Source organism: Morchella sextelata (assembly GCF_020137385.1).
Source record: "Morchella sextelata strain SCLS chromosome Unknown scls_1, whole genome shotgun sequence".
Lineage (NCBI taxonomy): Eukaryota > Fungi > Ascomycota > Pezizomycetes > Pezizales > Morchellaceae > Morchella > Morchella sextelata.
The window spans coordinates 1,033,786-1,053,974 of NW_025408616.1; the positions used below are offsets into that span (position 1 = coordinate 1,033,786).

Genomic DNA, 20,189 nt, shown 5'->3' on the forward strand with positions numbered 1-20,189 from the left:
TGTATCCGCCCGGCACCCCACCACCATCCGAGTCATACTTCCGCACAGACCCCCCGCGCAGCCAACGCCAACACCAGAAGCGCGTACATGCCCCTCAACGCATCGCACCTCCGCCCTCACGCGAAACCCGGGGGCCTGGGTTGCAGGTTCAAGCTTTGCGGGGCGGGCCAGGCACATCTTGAAGGGCTGACCCGGAGGTGGTGGGTTGCCATGAGGGTGCGAGTGAGGGGTTGTGAGCTTAGCGAACTTGGATGGGGGGTTGTGTGTTTGCTGGTGTTGGTGGGTAGCTGAGTGCGTGTAGTTGGTAAGAGGATAGAGTGGAGGGTTAATGGGGAGGCAGAGGGTAGAGGGGGCCGGAGGAAGAGGGAGGGGGTTATAAAGCGCTGCTGGGGGTGTTCGAGAGAGAGAAAGAGAGAGGGTTCTTCTTCTGTCTGGATACCTGCTTGGTTAGCTGATTGCCCACGACTTTGAGTGCAACATAATAATACGATACCTACTACAATCCAACCAGCCCGCCAGTACCCACCCGCAACCCACAGAACCCCACAGAACCCTACAAACACTGCCCTCATAACCACCTCAATGTCCCAAGCATCCTCCGTACCTCTCTACACCCCCCCACGACCGTTCAAGAGCGAGCCCAGCCCAGACCCAATCCCACCGTACCGCAGCATGACCGTGCCCCAGAACAACAACCACGCCCCAGTACAGATGCTCGTTGAGAACCGTGAGCGCTCTGCCCCGGCCGCGAGGCATAGAGATGAGGAGTTGGCGGTGGTGGCAGCAGTTGGAGAGGCGAAGGTGCCGCCGGTGAGTGAGGGAAAGTTGGTGAATGGTAATAGTGTCGGTACCGTGGCAGTAGGGACGGGGGATGAAGAGCTCTATTCGGCCCCGGCGAATCCGGGTGTTACGGTGAGAGGTATGTTAATTAGTTTGTTTGCTATACTGCCCATAGGCCTTTCCCAGCCGTTCGTAGTCTTCTGCAGAAATAGTAGAAGCAGTATTGGTATTAGTAGTAATAGGAGTGGTGGCGGTGGTTTCCCTGTAATATTACACATTAACATCCATTCTAACCCCCCAAAAAACAGAAACCCGAAACCCCACACTTGAAGCCGAAGATACACCCATGGCCGAAACGTCCGAAACGTCCGCCGATAGCGGTCTTGCCGTCCTTGGCGGCGGTATGCGTAGAATGGTGGATCTTGTGAACCGGCTGCGGGCATCGGGGATTGAGGATCTTGGGCTACCGTTGCCGCGTATTGCGGTGGTGGGGAACCAGAGTGCGGGAAAGAGTAGTCTGATTGAGGCTATTAGCGGGGTAAGTTTTTGTTTTCGTTTGTTTGTGCGGATAGGGAGGAACATCAAGATGGGACGGAGGCTAATGTACGTGAGAGGAATAGATTAAAGTGCCGAGATATACGGGGACTTGTACTAGGGTATGTACTAATCTTATATGTTTGTACCTATGGTTCTGGGGATTATGGTTGCGCTTTTGGCACACCACAACTCAAAACCACCAATATAACACCCCCTACCTACTCATAAAGCTAACCACACCCTATAGTGCCCCCTCGAAATCAACCTTTCTGAATCCAGCCACCCTCGCGATAGCTGGCACTGCCATATCTCGCTGCGCTTCAAGAAGCGCTACGACCCCGACACCGTCTCCAAGAACACCTCTACGGGCCGCAGCTCCTCGCCCTGGGTCGAGCAAAAGGCCGAACAAGTGGCCTTCCTCGACATTGTCGACAAGTCGCAGGTCGAGCGCGCGCTCGTCGCCGCACAGCAGGCTGTCCTGAACCCAAGTCGCAACTGGCGCGAGTATGCGCGTGAGATGGTGCCCGTTGCAGCGGGAGGTGCTGCTGGGCTGAAGTCGAGGATTGGCGGCGGTGGAGCACGGGGGAGGAGGGGTCAGGGGAAGGGGAGTAAGGATGGAGAGGATGGGTTTGAGGTCAAGTTTAGTCCGAACGTGGTTTGTATGGATGTGAGTAATTCAATTAATTGATTGCAGTGGTGTATACTGACTGAGGCGGTGAAAAGATCACTGCACCGGACTTGCCGAACCTGGCGTTTATTGATCTGCCGGGTCTTATCCAAACCACAGAATCGGTAGGGTTGATCATTGGCTCTTTGTTACTATTTCTTACTATTCCAGTTAGTGGGATTGCTAATAATGGGGTAATGATCGGTTTTGCAGGAAAGTGAAAATTACCTGATCGACTTGGTAACCGGCTTGGCAAAGGAGTACATCAACCAGCCGGATTGCCTGATCCTGCTAGCGCTAACAATGAAAGGTTTGACTGCCCTGTTTCATGAGATATCACTCGCATGCTAACAACGACCGGTGCAGACGATGCCGTTAACCAGTCTGCAGCCCGCATTGCCCACGAGTTTGGCGAAGAAAGAACTATTGGTAAGTACCAGATAAAACCTAGATACCCACTCGGAAGATACGTGTAGCATGTATCTAACAAACAAACCTTATCACCCATCATTACAGGCGCTTTGACCAAGCCAGATACCGTTGGCCCCGGAGAATACGACCAATGGGTCAACATCCTCCGCGGAAACTCCCACCGCTTGAAGCACGGCTACTTTGTTACAAAGCAGCCTAACCAGGAACAGCTCAACCAGAGCATCGACCACGCCCAAGCCCGCGCGCAGGAAGCAGAGTTCTTTGCGAGAAGCGAGCCTTGGGCAACAGACCTTCAAGACCTCCAGCACCGCTTCGGCACCCAGGCACTGCAGAGCTACCTTGCCAAGGAGCTCGGCGAGCTGATCAAGAAACGGTACATATAATCTAGCGATTCTCCCTTCCCCCTTCCCTCCTTTGTGGTTTAAGTTTGCGTGCTGACCGACACGAAGGCTCCCGGACGTAATCAAACTGATCAAAGAGCAGCACGCTGAGGTTAAAGAGAAGCTTGTTGCGCTGCCACCTCCACCAACCGACAACCAGCTCTTCCTCGTCTACAACCTCATCCATGGCTTCAACACCTCGCTCAACAAGCACCTCCTCGGCGACAAGGACAACAACGAGTTCCCACACGCGCTGCGCCAAAACACAGACCAGTTCATCCGCTCACTCGGCAGTGTGCGTCCCACGCTAAAAGTCTTTGAGACGTTCAAGGAGGAGAATGACATTGTGCGCCTGCTGGAAACACCCAGGAAGGAGAAGGATAGGAGCCATAATAATCACCTACAGCAGTCGGCGAGACGTGCCCAGGGGGGGAACGGAGCGGACCCGTTTGAGCGTGAGAGGGAGGGGTCGCCATCCTTGAGGAAGGGGAGGAAGAATCAGCAGGGCCCGGAGGTGCATACCCTCTCAAGTGGCGATGAGGGGACTGTTGCTCATGTCAAGAAGCGAAAGGTAACTAACGAGGCTACGGTCCCCATGACGCCTAAGAAACTCAAGAGGGTAGATGAACGTAAGTTTAAACTCCCTATATGATTTAGTCATTGGCATGTTGGTGGGTGAACGGGCTCCCCAGAATCTCGACTTAATGGCTTTTTGATATCACAGAACACAAATACAACCTCCCTCAAATCCGGCACATTATTGACTCTACCGCCACCGCCCAAATTCCCGGCCAAGTCGACCCCAAAGCCATCGAGAATCTCATCAAAGAGACAATCTACCTCTGGCGCCCCATCCTCGAGAAGTTCATCTCCGACTCGGCCCAACTCCTCAACCGCCGCATCCACAACTGCTTCGTCGAGAACTTCGAGACCTATAAGAAGAGCCCCATCTTTGTTGAGGTCTACACAATCCTCCAGAACCAGCTCAAAGAGTCGTACGAGCGCCTTAACGAGGCCGGCGCCCGCCTGTGGAACTTGGAGGTCAACCAGATCTGCACTCTCAACGACGAGGACTACAAGAAGCACATTGCCAACCACTCCCGCATCCTCAAGGAGCGGCGCAAGCGCAACCTGCTAGAGCAGAACGAGCATCGTGAGCAGCAGCTGCAGGCCGAGAATACGGGAGGAACGTCGCGGAAGCGGAAGCTTGGTGGGGGCGGTATTAATGGCGGGGGCGGGATGGCGATGGGTTCGGACGATAATTCGATGGATGATCCGTATAGTAAGGAGATTGATGTGCTGGCCGAGGTCAGGGCGTACTCGGAGGTCGCCCAGAAGAGGTTCATTGATAACGTCTACATGACGGTTAGATTTGAGATTGCAACGGTGTTTTTAAAGGCGGTACCGGTGGCACTGGATCGCGATTTAGGGCTGCAGAGGCCGGATTGTATGTGCATATATAATCCCTCTATTCCTATCCTATCATATCCAATCGGTATGTTTGGGGTTGTTTTGCTTGGTTTTTTGTGGCTAACATTCACCGCGGTGACCGCAGCGAGCCAAATTTGCGCGGCGCTCCTAGTGGAGGACCCCCAGAAGGAGAAGGAGCGGGCCATTTTGCTACAGAGGAGCGAGCAGCTATCGAGGGCGATGGAGGAGCTATGTCGCATCACGAATTGAAACCTTTTTATTTAGCCTTTTTATTTTATTTTATCCAGCTTGGTTAGTATAAGTGTTGTTGATGTTGATTCCTCTCTTTTTCCTCTTTCCTTTGCGTTATATGTTGTGTTTGCTTGCGCTCGATCATAAATTACTATGCACTCTAGTAAGAGACATCCGGAGAGAAGGGGAGAGGTATAGTTATTTATGTAGAACCTTCATGTGCCACTATCTGCTCTGAGCCCCAAGTTTTCTTTTCTTTTACCAGCAAAGGCTTTTTTTCAATGAACGAAGATTTCTTTCTTTCTTTTTTTATCTCCAACCATCTGTGACACTCTAGGGAGCCCAATCAGCCTCCCGAGTTTACCCCAAAGAAACCCCATCGTGAATAATAATTCGAGTTTAATAGCTAGGGACCGATATGTAGTTGTGTAGGTACAGTCCGTATCCTCGCCCAGTCTGCCTTGTGTTTGATAGTTATTGAATGGTGTTTATATAATAATTCTGGCTGTCTAAGGTGCGGTTAGGCACGTGCACGCATCAGCTTGCAGATGACGCATTCGCTGCTGTTGAAAGTATGACGAGGATTAAAGCTTCAATTTTTATCGATGCCTAGAGCTAATATAAGCTATCTTATAAAGGTCAGATAGGACAGCGGGTTCTTTACTATTCGACACCGTGACCTTACTGCCTTGAACAACACATCCAATAACTGCACGTGCTCATGTTCTGGTCACGAGTGATTTCATATGATCGGCCATTCTAACAGTTATGAACGAGTTACATATTTATAAACATACAATAATAATATTAACTGACCATCTCATGGTCCACTTTACATATCCAAGTATAATTAACGACCGTGAGATCTTCATCTAGCATTAAAGCGCCCTCGGCCAGATGGCATCCCTAAAGTTGCTACTCCACCCCAAATCATAGATATTATCAATTTCCCTAAGTCCTTGGACACGGCGCCATATTATGCCCCTTGGTATATCCCCCCTATTTGTGGGGTCAATACGGTAGAATAGCTGTGTCGTGACTCGTGGCCAGTCACGACACATCTCGTCTGCATCGAGCTCTGTTATATCATCATCTTCCTCGGGGTCGGCGAGTAAGATGTCGCCGTTTTTTATGTCATCGCGCCAGTCAGACCACTTGATCGTCTCATTAGTGGTTGTGCCAGCCCAGATTAGGTACCTAAGCTTATTAGTTACTGCCAGAATTTGATTTCGAGGGAAGTGAATATTACAGGTGGTAAATTGTGAATGCAAATGATAGTACGCCGGTCAACATGCAAAGAAGGAATACAGCGCCAATGTATATTTCTTCAACTATGGCAACGCCAAAGAGATGGAGGTAAACAGACCATGAGAGAGTTTCGATGGCGATTTGGGATGGTATTAGGGCCCGGACGATGAAGGACTGGATTATGCTGAATGAGAGGTATAAACCATAACTCAGAAGGATATTTGTTGCGGCGAGGAATGCGAGGAAGTGGCGCGTGTTGAGCTGTCCTACGCAGTTATTTATCCAGACCTAGGTAATTTTTGCATTAGTAGCTGCACTCAGTGTATGTAGTATCTGTAGATAGAACTCACACAATGATGGTCATGCTTTGCTATGCAGTGCTTGCCTAATCCGCTCAAAATTGATATTAGCCTCTTAATAATGTGATACGTATGGACTCTTTGACCTACAGATAGAACAATGTTTAGATCGTGCCGGCTTTGCTAACTGACAAGTTCGGCATATGTTTCCAGGTCTGAAGTTAAGGTGGTCGTATGGATAGCATTGCAAGGACCGTTGGTGATTCTCCGGGGTAATAAAGCCTGGATCCGAAGTAGCAGCAAGATACATAGTTATATATGGAAGTGTTGCCACTATTGGGATGCACATTCTTTTTTCACGCATAAGTACACGTAAGTCCATGAACTACTTTATACAAGGAGCGTGGGTGTAGAGGAGGCAACCATAACACACCTATGAATCGATGATAGATGCTTCCAGCCATCTTTGGTGAACATGTATATCCCACCGGTTACAAGCGTCAAGTAAAAAGCCTAATTTTATATTGTCAGTGCTGATCTCTAGAACATTAGTGAAATTTTGACCCACCATAATGATTGGATGTTTCTCATTCATAAGATAGTTCCCGGTTCCCATAAGGGCGGGACCAAGGCGACCGCAGGTTACCGCCCTGTCGAGAACGAAAAAGCATCTCGGAATAGTTTTCCATAGGAACCGGTGCGCAAACCCTATTGGCGTATTTCTTTAAAAAAAAATAAAAAAATCATATATTAATAACCAAAGTACGGGTTGATATTGGAGGGGAGAGAAATTAATCAGGCCCAGGAATGAAAAAGAAAGAATTAACTGGGAGCCTAATAGGAACCGAAATTCCAAGAATTATAAGAGCTGGCGAAGGGAGGATTAAAGTCACCTTAATCCCGGGACATGCCCGAATAGCGCAATAAATACCAGAAGTGATATCCCAAGAACCACAACTGCGACGTCCCGAACTGTGCCCATCTCTTTACGACCCCAGGTCTCTTGCTGGCTGGCAGATGAGCTTGTTGATTGAATGCTTCCTCCTTCTGTTCTTACTCTCTCAGTCGGATTTAGACAAAGAAGATGCCCTAGAGAGTTGTTGTCACCGAACAGCTCGAGCCCTTGTAACGCCGCCGGAAGCTCAGAGAGTACTACAGTACAGTATGTGCGTCTTGCGAAGGAAATGAAAGTTTAAAGAGCAGAATATGTATCAAGTGCCGAGAGATTCCGGGACCTTAATTGTGGGTGCCTTCCTCGCCGCGTTACCAGCTTACCATTTACATACTGCCGCGGGTCAACCTGTGGCTTCCCAAGCAGCACCAGCCGTGCGAATTCTTAAGCGTGCGCCGGAGCTTATGTATCCTGACGTCGCTTGTCTCTTTGTTCAGCCTCAGCCTTCCCCAACTGAATGCTTGGTTCAGGGGATGCCTGTCAAAAACCTAACGTAAATTGCTCCGTTGGAACTTTGAGGCTCCGCCCTAACACGTCGTCTCGAGGGTCGCGTCATCTTACTTTACAACACGCGTCTTATCACTTCTACCATTTCAAACAATCTTATCAACAGAAGTGAGGCTGCAAACCGCATCTCGTATGGCGGCGATCATACAGGAAGGTCAGATGTCTGCCCCTACCCAGGGCGGGCTCTTTCAAGGGAAGAGTTTCTGGTTGTCGGCGAGAGTTCCCATGCGCAAAAGATTTACCGAACAGATCAAAGTCTAATCCCCTACCATAACCACTGTGTAATGAACACCCATTGACTTGATGTAGGTGAATGGTGGAAATGTTGTCCTCAGTGAAAAGGATGCCGACATACTTATCGTGGACCACTTGAGGGACCATACAGGCGACACGGCGTACGGCTTCCTTTTATAATCGTTAGATAATGCTGTCAAATTTGGCACATTCACTCATTTTTTGCGTATAGGTTCTCGTACAAATTTATTGAGAAATCTATAGAAAATAAAAAATTGGAAGACCTGGACGATCACATAGTTGTGCCCGTGGGAAAGAAAAAGACATCGAAGGCCAGTGGCCTCAAAGGGTATGTCGAGCATGACACCGAGATAGACTTCTGCTGCCAAAAACTAATATCTTGGTATATAGCCGCAACACTTTTACCCAAGAGGATGACAATATTCTCTTCGAAAAACTGGCATCCGTTGATTCGGGCTATAATGGCAATAAAATCTATCAGGAACTCCACAAGAAAGTAAGGTGTCTTATCCAAGTATTTGTTGATTCTTATTCACATCATCTCCCTAGTATCCGCACCATACAATGCACAGCTGGCGAGGCCGCTGGGTTGACCATTTTTCTAAACTCAAAGATTCTCAATCAAGATTGGAAAAATTAAAAGAGATAAGGGATCAAATGGAAGACGAAGAGGAATCGGATCAACTAGATCTGACAGAAAGTCACGAAGAGCCAGAAGTGATTCCAGCTAAAAATGGTTTGGAAACATTTACCAAAGAGGACGAGGCTATCTTACAGAAAATGGCGGTTGAACTATTAGCAAGTTCTGGTGGCGCGATCTATGAGAAACTGAGTAGACGAGTAGGTAATCTTGATTGCTGCAATGCCGACCTGTGCTAACTTTTAATTTGAAGAACCCACGACATACCCCCGAAGAGTGGTCCACCTATTTCAACAAGATAATGCTTCCTAGAATCGCTCACAAGAATACAAAGAAAACGTCAGACGAGTCCTCATCTAACGGTCACCATGATGAGTCTGAAGATGAGGAGCAGCCCATATCTCTTATTAGTGAGGGGAAGGCCATGTCAAGGTCTGTTCGGAACATTGAAGAGGCGCTTGAATCAACCCCAAGCTCTCTTAATCTAAAGGGCAAAAAGTTACAACCCCCCGTAAACACCAAATCACCGCTACGCACTATGAGTGTGAGGGAATCACCAAGATACTGGAGTAAGGAGGGAAATAAACCATTGGCAGATCTTCAACCTCACAAGAATGCAACTAATTCTTCAACTGAGCAAATGATATCCACCACGAAGGATAGTTCAAAAGCCGTTGATGAAACAATAGCCACAGATATCCCAGAAAACCTGCTACAGCAGAAACAGCGAAAAAAAGACGAACCCAATAAGGGCAAAACTTCTGAAATCACTCCTCTATCTCATGATAAGGTCCAGTCTGACATTCTGCAAAATATCCAAAAACGAAAACGTGAAAAGGAAGCCCCTGCACCGGGGCAGAGAAAAAGGAAAAGAAATTTCCACGATGTGATCGAATCTACGCCTGAGGCCGAACCAACCATACAATCTCGTGTGCTCTCTCCAGAACTTGGTCAAAGTTCCCAGAAGAGTTCCCCGCCTGTTGTCAAGAAAAGGGGAGACAAGAAGTACGGTGAAATGAGCACACAGGCGTTATATGATCAGTTGGATAGGGGGGAGTTACTCGCAGATATGGAATTCCCTGAGTTGGAGCTTCCTAGCACACCTACTTCTAGTCCTGCAGTACCACCACCGCCGCCCCCGAAAGAACAGGCTACCCCACCATCTAAACCCTTGCCGAAAACCCCTGCATCTGCATGGGAATCTTCGCCTACTTCCCCTAAAGATGACGACTCCAGTAGCATAATAGAAATGAGTGTATTTCTTGACTATTGTCAGGAGAAATATAGGACATCGGAAAAAAAGGTTATTGATGCAATTGAGAGAACTAACGGGGTTAGAGCGCTGGTAGAGGTGATATTGGGATGTGATGCCACGGGGCAAGCGCCGCCTGATCTTCCAGGAATATGGACCCGAGAGCAAGATCAAATTCTCCTGGGAGCAGATAGTAAGGTGATAAAGGAGTTGGCGGAAACTAAAGGGGAAGAGCAGATGCTTAAGAGGATGGAGTTTTTGAATATGTGGAATAGGGCTTGATTCATTTCAATGATAATGTAACAACATTGCTTCGAAATTCTTTGGGTTTAGCTCTCGTTTTTCTTGTTTCACTTTTACTTTGCGCTTTTGGCAAGCACAAACGATGAGTTTTCCCACTCCTCTTACCCTAACCTTTAGGTACATGTAGCTACATATGTATCCTTCGATGTTCCAATTGTAACAGATAGACCTATGATGAGTTAATATCATTAGATAGAGTTCATGCGTCAAAAGAATCGTTATTAGCCGCAGTTATGAGAAGCATTTTTAAGCGGGGAAAGTTGTCAAATTGATGAGACTTGTCCTGGCAAAATTAAAAAATCAAAAAAAAGTGGCGCAAAATCATACCCTTAGGGCAGGCACCTTTTATCGAGGCCTAACATATGTAGGCCGAGAACTCACCCATTCCTCTGTTTTCAAGATCGTCCAGAGTTCTCGTTATAAAGTCTCGGCGTCTCGGCGTCTCGGAAAATCTTCTGAGTGGCTAGCAAGTTATACATCACTCCGGAGATAGGCGTCCGAGTGATTTTGTGTGACCGAAGGCAACACCTACAGTGTATTTTTCTTTCTTTGAACCCGACACCAATAGGGCTCGAAAACAACAAATCCTTTGTGCAGTAGCGCAGATCAACGGGTGAGTTGTGACAATCATGCAACAAATCGAAAAGTCCTTCGGTGGCACAAGGAGGCGCAGGTGGCTCACCGGCAGGTAGGTGAGAGGCAGAACTTCTAAGTTGGGAATCTCGGAATTTCAGGGAGGATTTCGGTGAGGCGGTTTAGTGTTTGATGTTTAGTATATTTGAGGGAGACGCCGGTGAGATAAGTTGAGAGCTATGGTGATGGATGAGGTTTTCAGAACTTGAGTATCTACAAGCTCGAGAGCTATGATAGCTTGATGCTTCACGATCCACTAGCTGGAAGAGAGTAAAGCTGATTATGGCTGACTCGTTCGGAGGTGATAAGTATGAGGTGGAAGCAGGGCGTAGGCATGCGCTCAATATCCGAGGTGAAGCCGTTACTTTACCGTACATGTGCAGTCTGTACTGTACCCTAGGGTAGGGAAGGTAGAGGTGAGGTTAGGTTTAGCTAGGGACGGTTGCGGGAGGCCAAGACCCACACTGCAAAACCATTGGCGCAGCCTCGTCTGGTGTTACACAACCTTCTATACTTAGCGCGGCTCGTCGACGTGGATCGATCCAGGGCTGAACATAACTAGGAACGGCTGCGCTTTGAGGCCCCACCTCCCCTCCATATCTACCGTACCTACAAAGCCCAGTCGAAACTGAATCATAGTTGGTATATATCATAGCAGCTCCCACATTCCCCCCACTTACTTTATACTTCTTACCATTTGCCCTACTTGATTTCCTTACCTCTCTTCAGCTGCTTCTTCATCTACCAGTTGCTTAACCCAAAAATACACCTTTAAACAATGGCTTTCAAGAAGAACCCTTCCCCTTGGTCAAAGGGCCCGTTCTTCGGGCTCCGTGCTCTCCAGTTCATATTCGCTACTATCGTGAGTGCAATCGCAAGCTACTTCAACTACACCCTCGATGCCGATGGTTACGAGATCCCGTGGGTGTTTCTTATTGTTGAGGTGGTTGTAAGTATTAAACAACACCAGCGCAACTCACCACTGCTACAATCGCTAACCTACATGCAGTCAGCATTAACATACCTCAACATCTTTGCTTCCAGCATTATCATGTGCTGCAACAAGCTCAGTCCCCTTTTCATGATGGTCGCCGACGCAATCTTGGTCTTCATGTGGGTCTTTACATTTGCCATGTTGTCACGGGCAATGGGAAGAACCACAACTGAGACTTGCGATATCGCAAACTGGGGGAGTGATGCTGGTATCGTAATTTGCCACATGTACAAGTGCTTGTTTGCTTTCGTATTCCTCTCATGGTAAATTCACCCCTCTATTCTCTTTCTACTTTTTGGGTCCCTCTGCTAACGGGGTTTGGGATGAAAAAGGGTAATGCACGTCGCATCCACCGTCTTGGCTTCCACTGTCCGCCGAAAGGTCAACACCCACGCATACGAGCCTGCTGCCAACCCTGGAAACTTTACAGCGAGCAAGTCAGGCTCATACAACCCTGGCGCTGAGTCGGTTAGAGATGTGGATACCTCATACAGTGCACCCAAGTACAACGCTGGCAAGCAGGGGTCGTATGCTTAGGTAGAACGTGGGTGTGGGTAGTCGGGATTTATGATATATTGGACAAGGTTCTTTTGTGTGTTACTTTGAAGGAGTTTTGTGTTTGTGGGTTTTTACTTGGTCATTTTTAACTTTCTTTCTCAAACTACGGTTTCCATACCCGGATTCTTTTTTTCTTTGCTATTTTTTCTCTCTCTCAAATCGCAATCTGCAAAACAATTTTACAGTTGCGTATCCTTAGCTAGCTAGGGAGGTGTCAAACAAACAAAAAACTGGTAATTCTCGAAAACAGCAGATCTCATCGGGGGAAGAAAAAAGGGAAAACCGGTTTCGGAATATTCGTGAGCATGGTGCTTGATCTATGTCTTATATGTACAGCCGAAACCGAAACTATCATATTAGTCATCCAACCCAGTCAGATCGTGTCTTTGGATATACGATGAGTTCGAGTAATATCTGTTTTGTAGATGATGAAACGGTGAAGCTTGTTGTCTGGAGACTCTTTACCGGATTCGAAGGCAGTGCAGGTGTAAAGAAACCATTACCGGGTACTTGGAGCACTACATGTATCTAATTGATTTGGCTTGGCTTGGCTCCGGTATCACCTAAGCTGTTACTTAAATTCTGCCAACACGAGACACGGCAAACTTCGTACGCAAGCCATAGAGTTGAGACATGATAGGTTGGGCGTAAAGGATAGGGTTAAGTATTCTAATTCGCCATTCCATTGGATCTCCGACATGAGAGCCTGGCTCGTATGTAAGTCTAGTAGAGACAGTGTCGAGTCTAATATCTAGTTGCTGGCGATATCGATAGAACTCCATGTACAGCGGTACGTACTGCCAGTCTTGGTTTGTATTTTGTCTATTTTGAACGATGAACATCTTCCGGACTCTACTCCCCTTGGGGTGATAAAGAAAATATAATTTTTGTTTTTAGGAACGTGATTACAGGTAGTTGCGGACTAGGTGCTACATGCCGAGAACTGAGTGATTGTTTATGATTCAAGATCTTTCATGATCCAGTCGCTGGGGACGAGCACTATTATGTGGTCAGTTGTTCTGAGGCACGATATCTCATTGTTTAGTACACTAGCCTAGATCTTTTTAACACAACTCTCTTGAATCCTATCCCAGAGCTCATTCGTTCAACCATTCTCCTATTCCCCTCAAAGCTCCCAATCCTATAATTCCATGATTGCTAGTACATATAGTCTCAGCTTAGATGATTGGACCAAAATTTTAAGTTTGAGAAATTTCCTCATGAACTACTTGTAGTTGTCGATCCCATAATCTAACCAGAGGATTGTAATTTAGGCTCCGTTTGGATGACCCGGTTTATTGGGTTTATTGGCAACTTCTGTATAAAGAAAAATAAACTGGGGGTTTGGAAAACCGCAATAAACGGAATCTGAACTTCTATGGATTGCAATAAACCCGAAAAAAAATAATCAGCTCCGGAGGTGAATCTTGAAAAATAAACTGGAGTGAGTGGCTCACATGCCGCAACACAACGCGCTCACCCTCATATCCCTAACTTCGATATTTTGAAGCTTCTCACAATATTACCCTCTTTTATGACAAGCGACTTGAATATAAAAAGTCAAAAAAAATTTGTCAATATTTTTGCGCTAGGCAATTATAGGTACAGTGTCTTTTATTTTAAACTGACAATCAAACAGGTTGGTTTATTGTCACTTTCCATGGATTCGGTTTATTCTCAGTTTATTGAAATTTTCTATAGAAGTGAAAAAATAGAAAAATAAACCGGGGTGCATCCAAACGGAGCCTAAGATTGTTAGAATTGTATCTTGAGGGCCTGATTCCCTATGTAGAATTATCTCCATAACACCCGGTATTGTAATGCTCTTATCATCTATTTGTTTGATTAGAAATCGGTTTTTCTCTGTCCTTTTTGATATTAATTGCTATGGGATATAGTCACTTCCAAAAGTTCTATGTTCGCATTTATGTAGTATTTCATTTCACCACTCTACCAAGATTCAAGGGCATACTAGAAAAGTTTAGAATTCAAACCCTCGAGACTGCTCGAAATAAGGTAAAACCCAGATTGGTACATACCTATTGTTCATATTGATAGAGTCAGGTATGGCGGAGAGGTTGGTAGATATTATGGTCTGATAATCCGAGTGTATGAGCGGGGGTGACTATTGTATCAGATCATGTTCTCCCTCTAGCATCATATACTATCACTCGAAATTAAGCCTCGGGACTTGGCGAAAAGTATTGAGGTTGTCCATGTCAAATCTCAGGGGCCCAGCAAAAAAATGCTCTAGCCAGGTGAGAGAAGATGGTGTATTGGTCTAATTCTTTCCACTTGGATGCCTACGATAGTAAAGTGAAGGACATAAGAATCAGGGCCAGATTAATAGAGTTCATGAGTTAAGAGAGTGAAGAGGGTTTTGATGTGAATAGGTAGACTAGTTAGCGGAGCTAAGTACAATGAAAATCGATTAACCATTTGTGACCGTGGGATGAGGCCTATAGTTATAATTATAGAGAAAAGGCGATAGGGTTGAACGATATGCAATATTAAGAAGAGCAAGGTAAGACCTTAGATGTAAAGGAAAGGACGAGAGTTGCTTTACCGTGTTTTATTAGATAACATGATAACCTGGCCATGCGGGTGGTTAGTTACTGCGTCAGAGGGGGAGAGAGAAACGGGGGTGGTTCGGGGTCTGATATGATCATCATTCCTTCTTCGGTTCAAGATTTACTAGTCATGGAGAGGAGAAGTAAGCGAGTGAAGGTGGGAGAGACTGAAATGTGAAAGGGGCGAATGAGGGAAAGAAAGCGAACCACGGGAAGGAAGCGAATGGAGGGAGGAAAGCGAACGAAGCTAAAAAAAACAAAGCGCCTCTTAAGCTCTTGGTTGTAAATATGAGTGATGGCCTGTGAATTGCTAATTGAGCCTAATAATGTCTTGGCGCCGCTTTCCTATCTCAACCACTGGACTACATCATACATGTGCTTTACGATCCCCAGATCTTCTAGATGACAAAGCGTTTAATACCAATGATGTGATAACAGCTCAGTGGTCATAAGACATTGCGTTGAATTTCAAATTAACACTGTAACGCGCGGCCTGTGCCTCTTGTTTATTATTCTAAGCGGGGATTGAGGTACATGTAGTTACGAGGCCTTTAAGTTTTTAATTCTCGAGTCTAGCGGAATATGAATAGAGGTTGTACCGAAACTATCGAATGATATCCAGCACAAGAAAGTCCCTTCCGGACCGCCGAATACGTGCCAAAATCTCACTTGAATACTACATGTATATAGCGTTCAATTAAAGTTATGCTTTGTAAGTCGTACCACTATCATGCGATTCTCGGTTTCTATAGTTTCTGTAGATTAAGAGATGTAATTTACTTCGGCGATGGGTCAAAATACCACCGAGTCGGTTAGGTTTTGTGTACTACAGGGGTGGGGGCTGATTCTGGCGATAGTTGATGCTGCTGCAATAGAAGCTTTGCTTGTGTAGTGCCACCTGGGACGCTACTTGCTGCGGGTAGGAGATGGGAGCGAGACTAAACACACCGCAATCTACCGCTAGGCCTAGCTGGTACATCCCCACCCCCACAATATGCGCTAGATGCCGCAATTTCTAGCATGCGTGGTGAGAATACCATTTCCAGCTACTAGTGTGAACTTCTAGCAACGACACTCCTCCAACTTCTGCACCCCTCGCGAGTCCCTTCAAAACTTGCCTTAGATCTATCAGTGCACCACTAAGAGATTGTTTTTTTCTTTTCATTCAGTGGATATTCTTGTTTCTGGCACTTAATCTTTTTTCACTCCGGCTCCAATGGATAGCAAGATGGGCCAAGAGTTACTTGGAGTCATACTCGGGGCTGACTTCAGCTTTTCTCGACGTCGAAAGCAGCTTTCTGGGTGTTTGCCGAATATAGTATGCGGTACATATGCGTGATTCGGACCCCACGTACCCCAGTTGCAAGGACCCCACGAAGTTCTTTAATATCCACAACCCCAGATTCCCCAAAGCTAGAAACCTGGGGGGCATGAGTACACGATTATTGATCAATATCAACGTTATCGAAAGGATTGTACTACTTTCCAACCTGGGGTGCTTGATATGATTACGGTATTTGGCTACGTGGCTCGGTACTACCATTGATCCTTCTCTTGGGTCGGTTAGAGATACCGTCATATATCATAATCCCGATAGAAGACTCTGCTATCGAGAGTGACCCGTTAAGAGTCATACATAGCGCGATGTTAATATTGTACATGGTGAAGCTCGCGAGTGATACCCTGTGATTCACGCTACATATCAAACCTTGTAATGTGCTAACTCGTATTTTGTCAGTAACCTTGGGGGTTTCTTTAATATCGAGAACAATATTTGTCTAATGAAAGAAATGGTTATGCAGGCTAGCATGCTACTGATTCGACTGCAATTACCACCTTAGGAAGGCAGGAAAACGTCGTTATTTTCTACGGCCTACTACACTAGCCTACGCATGCGTGGGGGATTGTATGTAGCTTCTTTGACTTTGATTTTAATTTATGCGTGTGCAGGCTAAACTCACGATAAAGCTTGAGATGCTTAACCCAGCACAAATCCCTTGGCTCAAGATCTTGGCAGCATATCTGTTTCGGATATAATCAAGAGCTACTTGCAGTAGTGATGGACAGTGGCGAGGGATAAGGAAGGAAATGTAAAGGTTCCGGCGATGAAATACTTATTCCGGTCTCAGATCACGAGCATGGAGCGAAACGAGCTGGATTTTTTGTGAGCCAGTCCACATACATACATCATTTACCTCATTGCACATACGCATAAACAATCGGCCTTAGCTGCAAGGAGAAATATCAGGTCACATATATATATATACGGACGTTCTATCCGCGATCCCAGGTTCCAAGGACGGCATTTGGAATTCCCAGTCAGCGCATATTTGGCTTACTCAGTAAATAATGGTGGAATTTGTACATGGGCCTCGTATGCAAGATGTCTTTTATTATCAGATTACTCTCGATAGACATGGTTGAAGTGATGGTCGGGTATGTTAGATAGTCCCAGAAACCGGTATGAGTGTGGGGTGGAAAAACAGTACTTCGACATGTGCGGGGATCCGCGGCAGTCTGAGCCTCAAGGCCGTCGTAACACAGGAGTTTCTGAAGCCAAGGTAATGTCGTTCAATGTTGTCGGATCTTGATATTCAGATTCCGCCAGCTAAAGTTTGTTCCGGGAAAACCTCATGATCTCAATTAGTACCTGCATTCAGTACCAGGAACGTTAACGGCTCGGTAGTAACCGGCCGGATATGTACCCCGTACTGCCTACTAACTACACAAGACGTCACTCCATACCAAGACTTAAAGTTGAGCTCTTTGACAGACTTACCTCGTATAAGTTATTCTACGCCTCTAAAGTACAAACAATTATATGAACCATCCATACAATTCCCCGGTCCGGGTTCCGCGCTTCAGAAATTTGGTTTTTGTTGTTGAAGAAAGTCTTGGAACCGATGATATCTACTTTATTTATACACCACAAGTCACAAGTGCAAGTGCAGATTCAAAAATTAGGGTCTGTTAACAGGGGTCGGGGTAGTGTTCAAAGATCCTATTGGTTTTCCATGCAGAGTTTCTAATACGGCACCCTTGTTCCTGTATTGATTCGTGCAACTGGAACACAAGCTGACGAGAAAAGGAACCAAGCTAATAAAGTATCTAGGTACGTACCACTTGAATGCATGCCACCTGGTTCCTAAAAGAGGGAAGGATCAACAATGTAATTCATCAGCTTATGCTGTTTTGGAGATGATCAGTTGTGGCAGCTTTGGTACCTATCATATCAATTATCACCTCCGTTGGCGGTGTATCAAAGGTTTAAAAGGAGTAATTTCCCTCACCTCATGCAAGAATTATCTCTTCACTATCCAGCTCTTGCTTCTTGAGAATTGTCTGTCAATCATTTTGAGTTCAACTTCAACGAAATATAACTCAAATCATGGTTTTCCGTATCAGAGATATCGTCACCATCCTGGGACTTGCGAATCTTGTCCTATCAGCACCAGCTGATTCACTGCAGAGAAGGCAGTCAACGATCGTTGACTGCCTCGAAGCAGCCTCAGTCCCTGTGATCTCTGACTCATCTCCTAACTACGCTGGCGAAGTCATTCCCTATAACCTCCGTACACCATTCTTCCCCATTGCTGCCGCTGTGCCCGAAACCGTTGATCAGGTGTCATCTGCTGTGATTTGCGCAAATCAATTTGGTTTGAAAGTTGCTGCTAGGTCTGGAGGACACTCCTATGCTGGTTTTGGGCTTGGTGGTCAAAATGGGTCTTTGATGGTCGATATGAAGATGTTTAAATATGTCGAGCTCGACCCAGTGACCCAGATTGCTACTATTGGTGCTGGAACTCGTCTCGGCGATGTTTCGTACAGCCTGTATAACCTAGGGGGGCGCGCGTTACCTCACGGCCTATGTCCAGGGTAAGTACAAATAACCAGATATCTTTGAATCGTCCGTTGATTACTAATTTTGTAATTGTAGTGTTGGTATCTCTGGACATGCGCTTCATGGAGGTTATGGATTTGCTTCTCGCATGTGGGGAACAACTTTGGATACGATTCTTGAGATGGAAGTCGTCCTTGCTGATGGATCGATTGTCACCACCTCAAGGACTCAGAACGAGGACCTATTCTGGGTATGTCAAGAGCAAGCCTTCACACTCACATATACCAAAGAAAAGGAGATGAATCTTTCTTATCAACTCACAAAACTCGGTTACAATGATGTCTGTGAGCGATTAGGTGTATAAGTAAGCTAACACAGAGGTCTAGGCTCTCCGTGGTGCCGGTTCTTCCTTTGGTATTGTGACAAAATTTAAGCTCCAAACGCTCGAAGCACCTGCCAATGGTGTTAGGTTTATCTACTCATTTGGTACACCCACCACTGGTTCAAATATCTCGTATCACGTCCAAATTTTCCGGGCTCTGCAAGAATATGCTCAAACTACCGCCCCCAAGGAACTTGCCTTGAGATTATGGACCCTGACCGATGTCTTCGAAATCACCGGTGTTTACTGGGGCACCAGGGCAGACTTCGACACAGTTATTGCACCGCTTGTTGCGAGCTGGCCCGCTCAGACTACTGTGGTGATTGAGGAAGACAATTGGCTTGACACGTTGGTTGCAGTAGCAAACGGAGCTACTCTTCCTCAGCCACTCAATTATACTCAGCACGACACTTTCGTAAGATCCCCCCCCCCGGAAGATAGCTAGTAGGGGTTCTCTCGATCTATCGTATAATTGCCTAACAACTTCGCGATGCAGTTTGCGAAAAGTATTGTTGCGCCGGAGCTATTGACTTCTAATGCTTTGACTTCATTTTTCAACTACCAGCAGAATGGCAGGAATGCCCCAGTAGTAAGTGACCTATATCTATATCATCCACTAGGGGGTAGTAAAAATACTAATATTTCCTACTATCAAGCCCTGGTGGGTTATTGCAGATCTCTACGGAGGTGTTCATTCAAACATATCCTCGTTCTCTCTTGATTCCGCATCATACGCTGTACGGAATTCGCTGTTCACCTTCCAGCTTTACGCGACTACTACGATTCCTCCATTTCCAGCCAACGGTATCACATTCATGGACGGCCTGGCAAACTCACTCATCCAAGCACAACCCGAGACTACTTTCACGGCTTATCCCAACTATATTGACCCTACTTTGAGCGCAAGTGATGCTCATAGATTGTACTATGGATCCCAGTACCAGAGACTGCTCAACATTAAGAGGAGTGTTGATCCTATGATGAGATTCTGGAATCCTCAGGCTATTGGTGTGTGATGTGTAAATCATTAGTACATAAGAATTTGTCTTTGTATTTTCTGTTGAAAAATTTAGCGTATATATATATGAATATATTCCAACGAATAAACACAAAATAAAGAAGAAGAAGAAGAACAGAGCCAGATATGTATTTGACCTGGTACCATAAAAGAAAAAAATTTGATTAGAACATGTGGATCTATCGTGGCTGAGAGGTTTCTGTTTGTACCCGTCCGCATGCAGTAATGTACCTGAGATTTGTGGTAGACCCTTGCATCAAGTTGGGTTTTGTAGCAACA

General features: G+C 46.1%; 5 protein-coding genes across 5 annotated transcripts; 4 read left to right on the forward strand and 1 right to left on the reverse strand.

The window, feature by feature from the left end:
- Positions 1-582: 582 nt before the first annotated feature.
- On the forward strand, positions 583-4,476 carry H6S33_000258 (uncharacterized protein; the record flags this gene model as incomplete). Its single annotated transcript, XM_044831615.1, has 11 exons — positions 583-919; positions 1,089-1,318; positions 1,401-1,436; positions 1,565-1,984; positions 2,041-2,109; positions 2,198-2,294; positions 2,351-2,413; positions 2,501-2,789; positions 2,866-3,425; positions 3,521-4,243; positions 4,352-4,476. The coding sequence occupies 11 exons, from the start codon at positions 583-585 to the stop codon at positions 4,474-4,476; spliced, it is 2,949 nt and encodes a 982-aa protein (XP_044699817.1).
- Positions 4,477-5,336: 860 nt separating this feature from the next.
- H6S33_000259 (uncharacterized protein) lies at positions 5,337-6,070 on the reverse strand (the record flags this gene model as incomplete). The annotated part of the gene is made up of 3 exons (XM_044831616.1): positions 5,337-5,655; positions 5,708-5,994; positions 6,059-6,070. 3 exons carry the CDS (start codon positions 6,068-6,070, stop codon positions 5,337-5,339), a joined length of 618 nt encoding a protein of 205 aa, XP_044699818.1.
- Positions 6,071-7,596: 1,526 nt separating this feature from the next.
- On the forward strand, positions 7,597-9,893 carry H6S33_000260 (uncharacterized protein; the record flags this gene model as incomplete). Its single annotated transcript, XM_044831618.1, has 6 exons — positions 7,597-7,719; positions 7,774-7,859; positions 7,931-8,047; positions 8,110-8,215; positions 8,269-8,559; positions 8,613-9,893. 6 exons carry the CDS (start codon positions 7,597-7,599, stop codon positions 9,891-9,893), a joined length of 2,004 nt encoding a protein of 667 aa, XP_044699819.1.
- Positions 9,894-11,325: 1,432 nt separating this feature from the next.
- Positions 11,326-12,078, forward strand: H6S33_000261 (uncharacterized protein; the record flags this gene model as incomplete). Its single annotated transcript, XM_044831619.1, has 3 exons — positions 11,326-11,496; positions 11,557-11,804; positions 11,874-12,078. 3 exons carry the CDS (start codon positions 11,326-11,328, stop codon positions 12,076-12,078), a joined length of 624 nt encoding a protein of 207 aa, XP_044699820.1.
- Positions 12,079-18,057: 5,979 nt separating this feature from the next.
- On the forward strand, positions 18,058-19,908 carry H6S33_000262 (uncharacterized protein; the record flags this gene model as incomplete). Its single annotated transcript, XM_044831620.1, has 5 exons — positions 18,058-18,545; positions 18,607-18,760; positions 18,897-19,307; positions 19,389-19,481; positions 19,549-19,908. The coding sequence occupies 5 exons, from the start codon at positions 18,058-18,060 to the stop codon at positions 19,906-19,908; spliced, it is 1,506 nt and encodes a 501-aa protein (XP_044699821.1).
- Positions 19,909-20,189: the final 281 nt, after the last annotated feature.